The 12,138-nt window shown below is 40.9% G+C and overlaps 1 protein-coding gene across 1 annotated transcript in view; it reads right to left on the bottom strand.

Moving 5' to 3' along the window:
- MYH15 (myosin heavy chain 15) overlaps nucleotides 1-12,138 on the bottom strand; it is a 150,507-nt gene that overhangs the window by 8,513 nt on the left and 129,856 nt on the right. The window contains 2 exon segments of the mRNA XM_081816033.1: nucleotides 8,294-8,390; nucleotides 11,663-11,833. Coding sequence (XP_081672159.1) covers nucleotides 8,294-8,390; nucleotides 11,663-11,833 — 268 coding nt within the window.

The raw sequence follows: 12,138 nt of genomic DNA, 5'->3' as shown, positions 1-12,138 counted from the left end.
ACTGAATCATAAATAAATAGAAAATCTGAACAAATCAAAAACACAAGAAACAACAAGTTTGGCAAGGATGTGGAGAAAAAGGAACCCTCTGGCACTGTTGGTGGGAATGCAAATTGGTGCAGCCATTTGTGAAAACAGTATGGAATTTCCTCAAAAAATTAAAAATAGAAATATCCTATGATCCAGAAATTGCACTACTGGGTATTTACCCAAAAAATATGAAAACACTAATTCAAAGGAATCCATGCACACCTATGTTTACTGCACCATTATTTACAATAGCCAAACTATGGAAGCAGCCCATGAGTTCTTCAATAGATGAATGGATAAAGATGTTGGGTGTTTGTATGTGTGTTCAGCGATATTATTGGTACATTATTCAATCATAAAAAAAGAATGAAATCTTGCCATTTACAACAACATGGATAGAACTAGAGAGCATAATGCTAAGTGAAATAAGTCAGTCAGAGAAAGACCAAAACCATATGATCTCACTCATATGCGGAATTTAAGAAACAAATGAGTAAAGAAAAAAAGGAAGAGAGACAACCAAGAAACAGATTTTTAACTACAGAGAACAAACAAATGGTTACCAGAGGGGAGGTGGGTGAAGGGATTGGGAACTAGGGGATGGGGATTAAAGAGTGCACTTATTATGATTAAAAAAAAATAAAATGATAAAAATAAATAAACAAAACTCAGGCGCCTGGGTGGCTCATTCTGTTAAGGGTCTGCCTTTGGATCAGGTTATGATCCTGGGGTTCTGGGATCATGTCCCGTAATGGGCTCCCTGCTCAGCCGGGAGTCTGCTTCTCCCTCTGCCCCTCCCCCTTGCTTGTGCACTTGCTCGCTCTCTCTCTCTCGCAAAAATAAATAAAATCTTTTTAATAAATAATTAAATAAATAAGTAAATCTCAATAAAGAAAAAATCTGAATAGAACAATTACTAGTAAGGAGATTGGATTAGTAATAAAAAACTTCTCAATGAACAAAAGTCCAGGACCAGATGTCATCATTGGTAAATTCTTTCAAATGTTTAAAGAAGAATTAATACCACTTCTTCCCAAATTCCTTCCCAAAATTGAAGAGGAGGGAACACTTCTAACACCTTTTACAAGGCCAGCATTACCCTGATATCAAACCATAAGAAAGAAAGAGAGGAAAGAAATAAAGAAAATTAAAGGCCAGTATCCCTGATGAACACAGATACAAAAATCCTCAAGAAAGTATTAGCAAACTGAACTCAATGATACATTAAAAAGATCATATGCCACGATCAAATTGGATTTATTTATTTATTTTTTAAAGATTTCATTTATTTGACACAGAGAGAGCAACAGCGAGAGAGGGAACGCAAGCAGGGGGAGTGGGAGAGGGAGAAGCAGGCTTCCCGCTGAGCAGGGAGCCTGATGCGGGGCTTGATCCCAGGACCCTGGGATCATGACCTGAGCCGAAAGCAGATGCTTAACAACTGAGGCACCCCGATCAAATTGGATTTATGCCAAGGATGCAAAGATGGTCTGACATCTGCAAATCAATGTCATACACCACATTAACAAAATGAAGGATAGAAATCATATGATTATCTCAATACATGCAGAAAAAGCATCTGACAAAATTCAACATCAGTTCATGATAAAACCTCTCAACAATGTGGGTATAGAGGGTTGTATCTCAAGATAATAAAGGCTGTATATGAAAAACCCACAGCTAACATACTCAGGGGAGAAAAGCTAAGATTTTCCTCTGAGATCAGGAACAAGACAAAGATGCCTACTCTTACTACTTTTATTCAACGTATTACTGGATGTCTCAGCCAGAGCAATTAGGCAAGAAAAAGAAATAGAAGGCATCCAAATCAGAAAGGAAGAAGTAAAACTGTCTTGATTTGAAGATAATATAATAGCATATGTAACAAAACAAAAACCCTAAAGACTCCACCAAAAACTATTAGAAATAATAAACAGTAAAGTTTCAGGATATAAAATCAACATACAAAAATCAGTTGTGTTTCTGTACACTAGTAACAAACTATCAGAAAGAGAAATTAAGAAAACAATCCTGAAAAAGAAAAGAAAAGAAAATCCCAGGGCACCTGGGTGGCTCAGTCAGTTAAACATCCAACTCTTGATTTTAGCTCAGGTCATGATCTCAGTAACCTGGGATGGAACCCCGAGTTGGGCTCCCTGCTCAGTGGGGTGTCTGTTTGTCTCCCTCTCCCTCTGCCCCTCCTCCTGCTTGTGCTCTCTAAAATAAACAAATCTTAAAAAAAGAGAAAACAATCCTATTTACAAATGCATCAAAAAGAATAAAATACTTGGGAATAAATTTAACCAAAGGGATGAAAGACCTGTGCCCTGAAAACTATAAGACATTGATGAAAGAAATTTAAGAAGACACGAATAAAATGGAAAGATATTCCATGTTCATAGATTGGAAGAATATTATTAAAATGTCCATATTACACATAGCAATTTACTGTTTCAGTGCAATGCCTATCATAATTTCAATTGCATTTTTCACAGACATAGAACAAACAATTTTAAAATTTGTATGGAACCACAAAAGACCCCAAATAGACAAAGGAACTGAGAAAGAAGAAAACTCAGTGCATCATGCTTCCTGATTTCAAACTGTATTATAAAGCTATAGTACCCAAAACAGTAGGGGTACTGACACAAACACAGACACATAGATCAATGAAACAAAATAGCCCAGAAATAAACCTGCATATATATGGTCAATTAATTTATGACAAAGGAGTGAAGAATATACAAGGATAGTCTCTTTAATAAATGGTGTTGGGAAAATTGGACAGCCACAGGCAAAAGAATGAAACTAGACCATTTTCTTATACCATACACAAAATTAGCTCAAAATGGCTTAAAGACTTAAATGTAAGATGTGAAACCATGAAAGCATAAAACTCCTAGAAGAAAACATGGGGTAAGCTTCTCAAAATTGGTCTTGGCTATGAAATTTGGATTTGACAGCAAAAACAAAGGCAACAGAAGCAAAAATGAGTAAGTGGGACTACAGCAAACTAAAAAACTCCCATATAGCAAAGGAAACAGTCAAAAAAAATGAAAAGGCAACCCATGGAATAGTAGGAAATATTTTTAAATCCTATACCTGATACGGGATTAATATCTAAAATACGTGAAGGACTCATACAACTGAATAGCAAAACAGAACAGAAAACAAAAAATATGATTTAAAAAATGGAATGAGGAACAGAAACATGCAAAGATGCTCAACATCATTATCAGGGAAATGCAAATCAAAACAACTATGAGATACCACCTCACACCTATCAGAATGGCTAAAATAAAACAAACAAACAAACAAACAACAACAAGAAACGGGTGTTGGCCAAGATGCGGAGAAAAAGGAACTCTCATGCGCTGTTGGTGGGAATGCAAACTGGTGCAGCCACTGTGGAAAACAGTAGGGAGGTTCCTCAAAAAATAATTACCATATGATCCAGTAATTCCACTACTGGGTATTTACCCAAAGAATATGAAAACACTAATTCAAAAAGATATATGCACCCCTATGTTTACTGTAGCATTATTTTCAATAGCCAAAATATAGAAGCAACCCAAGTATCCATCAAAAGATGAATGGATAAAGAGGTGGTATATATACACACGGAATATTATTTAGTTATAAAAAAGAATGAAATCTTGCTATTTGCAACAACATGGATAGATCTAAAGGGTATAATGCTAGGTAAAGTAAGTCAGTCAGAGAGAGACAGATACCATATGGTTTCACTCATATGTGGAATTTAAGAAACAGAACAAACAAGCAAACAAAAAAAGAGACAAATGAAAAGCTGGCTGTTGGGGTGCCTGGGTGGCTCAGTCATTAAGCGTCTGCTTTCGGCTCAGGTAATGATCCCAGGGTCCTGGGATCGAGCCCCGCATCGAGCCCCGCATCGGGCTCCCTGCTCCACAGGAAGCCTGCTTCTCCCGCTCCAACTCTCCCTGCTTGTGTTCCCTCTCACACTGTGTCTCTCTCTGTCAAATAAATAAATAAAATCTTTAAAAAAAGAAAGAAAGAAAGAAAGCTGACTCTTAAATATAGAGAACAAACTGGTAGTTACCAGATGGGAGGTGGGTGGGGGGATGGGTGAAATAGGCAAAAGGTATTAAGAGTATACTTACGTCGATGAGCACTGAGTAATGTATAGAATTGTTGAATCACTATATTGCATATCTGAAACTAATATAATACTGTACACTAATTATACTGGAATTTTAAAAAACTGAACAGAGGATCTGTATGGACATTTTTTCAAAGAAGATATATATATATGGCCAATAGGTGCATGAAAAGGTGCTCAACATCACTCACCATCAGGGAAATGCAAATCAAAATCACAATGAGATATCAAAAAGACAAGAAATGACAAGTGTTGATGAGAAAAGGGAGCCTTTGTGCACTACTGTTGGGGATGCAAACTGGTGCAGCCACTGTGGAAAATGGTACGGAGTTTTCCTCAAAAATAGAACTACCGTATGATTCAGCAATCCCACTTCTGGTTATTTATCTGAAGGAAACAAAATCACTATCTTAAAAAGATATCTGCATCCCCATGTTCATGAGAGTATTATTTACAGTAGCCAAGACATGGAAACAACCTAAGTGTCTATCAACAAATAGAAAATGGGATATGTATATATACACACAGAATGGAATATTATTCAGCCATAAAAAGGAAGTCCTTACATTTTCAATCCTTAAGGGCATTATACTAAGTGAAATAAGTCAGAGAAAGACAAATAATATATGATCTTACCTATATGTAAAATCTAAAAAACCAAAGTCAGAAACAAAAAACAGATTGGTGGTGGCCAAAGGCAGGGGTATATGGGGGTGGGAAAAATGGGTCAAGGTGATCAAGAGGTACAAAATTCCAGTTATAAAATGTAAGTCCTGGGAATGTAATGTTGAGCATGGTGACTACAGTTAACAATACAGTGCTATATATTTGAAAGTTACTAAAAGAGTAAATCTTAAGAGTTCTCATCTCAAGAAAAAAAATTTTGTAATTATGTGTGGTGATGGATGTTAACTAAACTTGTGATAATCATTTCACAATGTAAACAAACATCAAATTATTATGTTGTACACCCAACACTACTGCAGTGTTATGTGTCAATTTTATCTGAATATAAATAAATACATAAGTAAAGAAATAAAACTTCAATCAAGCCATTTGTATCGCCTAGCATGCTTCCCCACCCCACCTTAAGGTACAATCTGACAGTAGATAATTAATTACGAATTTTTAGCTTACTAAGGCGAGACCAAGATATAAGGAAATGACACAACTCTATTTTTTTCAACAAAATCTATCCTGTCTTCATCTGCCTGTCCTTTTCCCTCCCAGGTTTAAGAAATTTGAAGATTCATAGAATTATGTGTTTATAGGAAGTTCTAAAACCAACAGCGGTTTAATCGCTTAAAACCAATTTACTGAGGCCAGTAAACTTACTGAGTGGTCAAGGAAGCCACAAAGAAGAAAACTGAAGAAGGCTAGAAGTGGTTGCTGATGTTAATGATGTTCCTCCCACTTGAGAAGGCAAAGCCTTTGTTAGGCTTAGGTTCACATCTCAGCCCTGTGGTAGCCACGGCTGTACACAGCTCAGATTTCCCTTCAAGGAAAGAATTTGCCATTCAGCTGTGAGGGGGGCACTTACCTGAAAACTTCCAGCTGCAGCACCTTTGGGAGCTGCTGTAGCATTTACCCTGAGATCACCGCTCCCCAGGCGGCCCCCAGCCACCACCTGGGCCCAGCAGTTATGAGGATCTGGCCATTTCTGCCCAACCTGGGGTTCCTTTCCAGGCAATCTTTGTGCTGGAGACTGCTCAGAGGTGCACTGCAGGCTGAATCAGCTCCTAGTCCATCCTCCTTCCTTCACCCTTTCCTTTCATGGGTGTCAGACTCGCACTGTGGTCTGAAGGCTTTCTCTGCCTGATCCTGCTTGCTCTCCCCTTTGTCTTTCCAGGTGTTATGTCCAATAAATCTCGTGTACTTCTAGAACTCCATCCTGGCATCTGGTTCCCAGAGAAGCTACCCCAAATCACATTTTGTTTCCTTATCTCTGAAAGTGAAGATACTATATCTGTAATTAGATTTGTAAGGATTAAATAACATCTATACTTAGATCCTGGTATATAGAATGCAGTTGAAGATAAAATGGAGCAGGTGGATGGGGGAGGGTGCAGAAAAACTGTCTGTACCTTCTACAATGGTTCTAAGTTCTAGTCCCATGTCCTGCTTTATAGCACATTATTCTGGGTACTGGAGAGAGAAAACCTGATGAGCTTCCAAATACTAGAGGGAGATATGGGGGAAGATAAATGCTCAATGGGGACTGGCCATAGAACTATTGTGGTTGGGGTCACACCAATGTCGTAGATATTCCCAGAGGATTTTTCCTAGGAAATGAAAACCATATTTAGGCCACTTTCAAAATGACATTTTCAATTGGCACCAATGACGCACCATCATGAAACACCCCGCCTCATAGTCCTGGTGGTTGTTTTGATGCTAAAGGAGAACAGACTGGATTGAGTCAGCATCTATCTTGAATATTTCAAAACCAGGTACTGATATCAAGGAATGTGGAGGGTTCTCTTATGTCTCTTTAAAGTTACAGCACCTAGCTTGATATCTTGCGTGAAATAGGTGCTCAGTAGGGGTTATCTGATTTAACAGCAGAAAATCATTGCATAATTGAATAGATATAGTCTAAGCACTGTGCAGACACATGGAAGACATTAAGAACTATAACCTCCATACTAGTACATGAGGGAACAATAAGGTTATTGCTAAGAAGAAACAAAGATAAAACACAATAGAACAAGAATACATTCTTGGGGACAATGAAAACCCAAAAAGTATAGCCTTGGTGTTTTGTTCTATAATGAACTTGTCTGCACAAGAAAAAAGGTATGAGTAATCCACAGGAAAATGAAGAGAAGAAAAACCCGGACATTATTAACAAGCCTCATTTTACTCCCCCAGCATAGGTAGGTGGCTTCCTGGCCCCCCCAAGAAGAGTAGAATACCACATCTTTCATGCTCCCAAGCTGTTTACTTCCTTAGCTGCACATACCAGGGGCTCACTCCTGAGTGGTTTTGGTATAACAAGCATAGTCTAAAGAAGTGTCAGAGTAACTCGTCTTAGAAAAGAACCACTTATTCGGTAAAGAAGAGCTGCGCAAGTAGCTCATTTCATCTTAATTAGCCCAAGATGATGTTTCTGAAGCGCTCTGCTTTCTCATCAACACTTTTTCCTGTTGCAAGGAAGGAAGACTTTGGCATCTCTAACAGCAACTCAGCCTCAGGGGCCAGAATCCAGACGGGCAGATCCAAAGTTGCTGTGAAAGTGGGTGGTGCGGGGAATGAATTTGCCTTTTCACTGGCACGAGCTAGATCACGCAGCGGGAGAGGGCTAGAAAGTGACCTCTGGCGTCCATGGTCAACAACTGGCACGTGCGCCCCTACTCTGTGCCAGGAAGATGCCAGGCCCCCGAGTGGCGCATGACACGGTGCCTCTGCTCTCAGGGACTCTTATCTATGGTCCCCTCCAGTTGAAGAAAGGGAAAGACAGGTTGGAAAATGAAAATGAAAGGGAAGGATTATCTTGGGGCTTCAGAAATGCCTTAATTCCTGGTAAGAAGTCTTCCCGCTTGCTTCTTCGTTACTTGCTGGAGACCAACGTTAGTCCACAGGAAAAGGAGCTGAGAGCTCGGGAGGCCCGTCATTAACAGTTGCTGCCTTCGCATCACCTGGCACTGGGACCAGATAGAGTCCTCGGGGGGCCTGGAGGGTTGGTGCCGCCAGAGACTGGGAGTGAGGATGTCCCCTGCTCCAGTGTCGCCAGGGTCCCATGTCACCTGCCGGCCGAGGAGCTGCCCCAACTCTCTGTCAGCCCCTTCATTTACACATTGCTCTCACTCAGCGTCTCACAGGAAGGCATCTTTTCGGCAAGTGCTGTAGACGTTATGTGTGAAAAAAAAATCAGCACCATATAAATAGCTTTTCACTTCTAATTGCGACGTGCCGCTTGCATTTTGCTTCCTGCGAGCTCTGGAAAGGGACCGACCCACACCACTAATGGCACAGGAGCCCCGGGACTGTCAGTCAGCGTCTGCCTCTGGGAGAGGGCAAAGATGGAGAGAGCGCGGCAGGACACGCGCAAGGCCATTTCAGGCTTGAAGGAGCACGTTTCTCCAGCGCCCCGACAGCCAGCAGTTTCCTGGAGTACCTGATCGCTCCGCTCTTGGACGCATCGCTCCAGCCTGCGGGCTCCCTTCCTGGTCTCCGAGCTGCGACGGGTTTCGTCCTCCAGTTCACCTTCCAGTTCGTGGACCTGCAACCAAACCCTGACCTCAGACCATAGGCTGGCAGCCAGCAAGCCAGAGTGACATCACATTGGCCGACTGGCACGGTCCTTTGCAATAGAGCAAAGTCATCTGGAAAGCTGCATCTACTCTTTTTTTTTTTTTTCATTTTATTATGTTATGTTAGTCACCATACATTACATCATTAGGTTTTGATGTAGTGTTCCATGATTCATTGCGTATAACACCCAGTGCTCCATTCAATACGTGCCCTCCTTAATACCCATCACCAGGCTAACCCATCCCTCCACCCCCCCTCTCCCCGAGTGGGAGGGATGCATCCACTCTTTCTGGCCGTGGTTAAACAGGGCAGCCTCCCTGGGAACGCTGCCTCACCAAAAGCGAGTGGATTGAATTCTGTGGGTTTGTAAAAGACCTGTTTACACTCTGAAGGCTGGGAGGGGCTCGTCCACGTTCGACAAGTTGGGCTCATCCATGCAGAAGTGACAAGTTTCCTGTGAGGTCACAAAATTACACACATACACGTGTGTAGGAACGTAGGTGAGCATACAGAGAATAAGCTAGATAGAGCCCACTTTAAGGATCCAGCCACTGTACTATGTGATCCTGAGCTTCTTTCTCCCCGTTCAGCTCTGATCTCTGAAATCTGACCTTGAGGCTATGGGGCCTAAAGGGCAGGCGCTGGCCGACAGCCCTGTTTTGTGGGAGAGCTGTATAGACTAACAATCTGCCTGCAGCCTGACGGAGTCCTATAAGCAAAGTCAACAGTCATTCAACAGATATTTTATGCTTGCCACCCACCAGACCCCAAGGCTAGGGATACAGCAGTGAACAGAACAAAAATCTCTCCCCTGTATGAGCATACATTTTAATGAGGGGAACACACAAAGCAAAATATAGAGTATGTTCGGTGGTGAGAAGTGATTTGGAGAAATAAAACGGAAAGAGGGGTAGAGAGTCAGGAGAGGAAGGGTATTGGCTCCTCTTTGTCTTCCCCTCAATGTCCATGGCTCTCTCCCTGCCTTCTTCTTGACACAAAAGCCACCTTCTCAACAGGACCTTCCTGACTACCCTTTTAAAATTGCACAGTCTAATGCCCTGAGGCATGAAATTGCCTGGTATGTCTGACCCCATCTCTCACTCCCCGCCTCCCTCCCTCCCTCCACTTCAGACACACTGTCCTTGCTCGTCCTCAGGGAGGGCAAGTCGGCAGGTGTGCATGTTCTTTGTAGGTGAAGCCCACTAAAATAATCTTCTAATCCCCTGTCATACAGGAACCTCATACATAGCTATTGGATGAGACATGAGACGAAGAGGCCCCCTTTAAGATGAGGTTTTTCTCGCGTGTGTGTATTTTTAAGTTGATTAACACTCCTCTGGGAAAATCATTTTATTACATCAAATCCTAGACATCATATAATTTCACCTGTAAATATTTCGTTATGTAATCCTAACAGATGATAGTCTTATGATTATGTTTTTAAGAAAATTGATCATAATTCCTTAGTATCAGCCGATATTGGGAGCTCATTGCTACTGAGTTAGCACTGGTTCTATGCCTTAATGGTGGAGAAACAGCAACTGGAAACAAAATTAAATCCTGCAATGTTAAATTTGAATTGGAAATACCAGTATCATTCCTGTATTTTTTTATTAGGGAAAAGAGACATATTCTAAGTTCTTTAATCTTATACCTATATGTTTTTTCTCATACTAAAAGATCTTGGTTCTTACACAATAAAGATTAAATAATTATTGGGCGCCTGTGTGGCTCAGTTGGTTGAGCGACTGCCTTCGGCTCAGGTCATGATCCTGGAGTCCCGGGATCGAGTCCCGCATCGGGCTCCCTGCTCGGCGGGGAGTCTGCTTCTCCCTCTGACCCTCCTCCCTCTCATGCTGTCTCTCATTCTCTCTGTCTCAAATAAATAAATAAAATCTTTTTAAAAAAAAGATTAAATAATTATTTGTTAGAGAATTATATTGGTCTTATTGATAGTAGTAATGATAAGATATTGTTATTTGAAACTGCAAGTACGGTTTGCTTTATTGCTGATTTTTTTTTTCTTTTGTCCTTAGATGTATTCCATGAGGGACATACAAAGCACTATGTTTAAAAGTCACTGGGAATAATTCTTCTGTGTGTTTTATGTCCCCCAACTTGATACACAGTTAGCTTCACTTGTTTCCATTTGTGTTAACATTTTAGGGATTGATTTGTTTTATTCTGCTCGTTGATTTAAATTTGTTTTTTAATTATGAAGCATGTAAAAGCATGTAAATGTTTTATGTGATTTTGCAATCAAAACATTGGAATGAGGTTCATTCAGAAGGTCTCAGTTTCATCTCTGTGTTCTCCTCCTATGGGTAGCTAATGTCTAATCCTGTCACCCCTTCTTTTTGAAAACACAATCAAATGTGTATGTGCACCTGTCTTCTAGATTTCCCCTGCTCTTGCACAAAAGCTTGTAGATTCTACCTGTTGCCTGTGCCTTTTATCATCATTGTACCTCTAGATGGGATCTCCAGAACCTACCACAGAGCTCTTCCTCATTCCTTTTCAATCAGCATGATTATCTGGAGGTACCATGGATGGGCACTGGAATTCTACTGTATGGATATACCATAAATGTGCAAAAGCAATACTGTATTTTTCAGGGGCCCTTCTGAACCGTCAAGTCCCAAATATTCTCCTTATCCTTCTAGCATTTGTCACTCAACTTGTACATAGTCATTGAAATTGATTCAGTAGTTTTAAATATCCTATTTTTAAGAGAGATCTTCCTATTTGTTGTTAAGCTCCCTGAAGGCAGGTGCTACATCATTGCTGTCAGTCCTTCCTATATCTTCACTAAGCATTTCTTGATCCTTGTTTAGCTGTTTCCCTCCCACTTGCCCTGGCAGATAAAAAATGGGCCTTCTCTGCAGAGAAATAACAGGAACAAAGGCACAGAAGCAATACTGTGCAGGTGTTCCTGGAAGTAGCAGGTAACCCTGGCTCTGGGGAGCCTGGAGTTGGTGCGGCTGAACAGGAGAAGATGCATTCTCACCGAGCAGGAAGAGGGAGGGCAGAGTTAATCCAGTCCAAGAAAAGTCTTGGTTGATGGTCCAAGGTCAAGCAAGAATGAATGAATATATTGAGATCTGACACTCTCAGTGATCTAGAAGTGCTAAAAGCAGAAGTGATGAGATAGATAGGGAACATTTGGAGTGATATTCCAGGACAATAAGGTCTTGAATTGAGAGTCATCATGACCCCATGCTGACCCATGCAAACACCTACCCTAGATTCTAGTTTCTGGATTTGCTTTCTATTCCCCATCATGGCAGTCTGTTCAGCTTCATCCAGACTTTTTTGTAAGTCTTTAATTGTCTGCTCCATATTCTTTCTCATCCTCTCCAAGTGGGCATTGGTGTCTTGCTCCTTCTTCAGTTCTTCTGATATGTTTGCTGCCTAAAACAGAAAGAAAAGAGCTGATACCATACGATCCAGCAATTGCACTACTGGGTATTTACCCCAAAGATATAAATGTAGGGATCTGAAGGGGTACGTGCACCCCGATGTTTATAGCAGCAATGTCCACAATAGCCAAACTGTGGAAAGAGCCAAGATGTCCATCAACAGATGAATGGATAAAGAAGATGTGGTATATAAATACAATGGAATATTATGCAGCCATCAAAAGGAATGAGATCTTGCCATTTGCAACAACGTGGATGGAACTGGAGGGTATTATGCTGAGCAAAATATGTCAGAGA

Source organism: Leptonychotes weddellii, chromosome 1 (assembly GCF_054177405.1).
Source record: "Leptonychotes weddellii isolate Sample4059 chromosome 1, ASM5417740v2, whole genome shotgun sequence".
In the NCBI taxonomy this organism is placed as follows: Eukaryota; Metazoa; Chordata; class Mammalia; order Carnivora; family Phocidae; genus Leptonychotes; species Leptonychotes weddellii.
The sequence above is the reverse complement of the archived record's forward strand: the minus strand, read 5'-3'. Positions and strand labels throughout refer to the sequence as shown.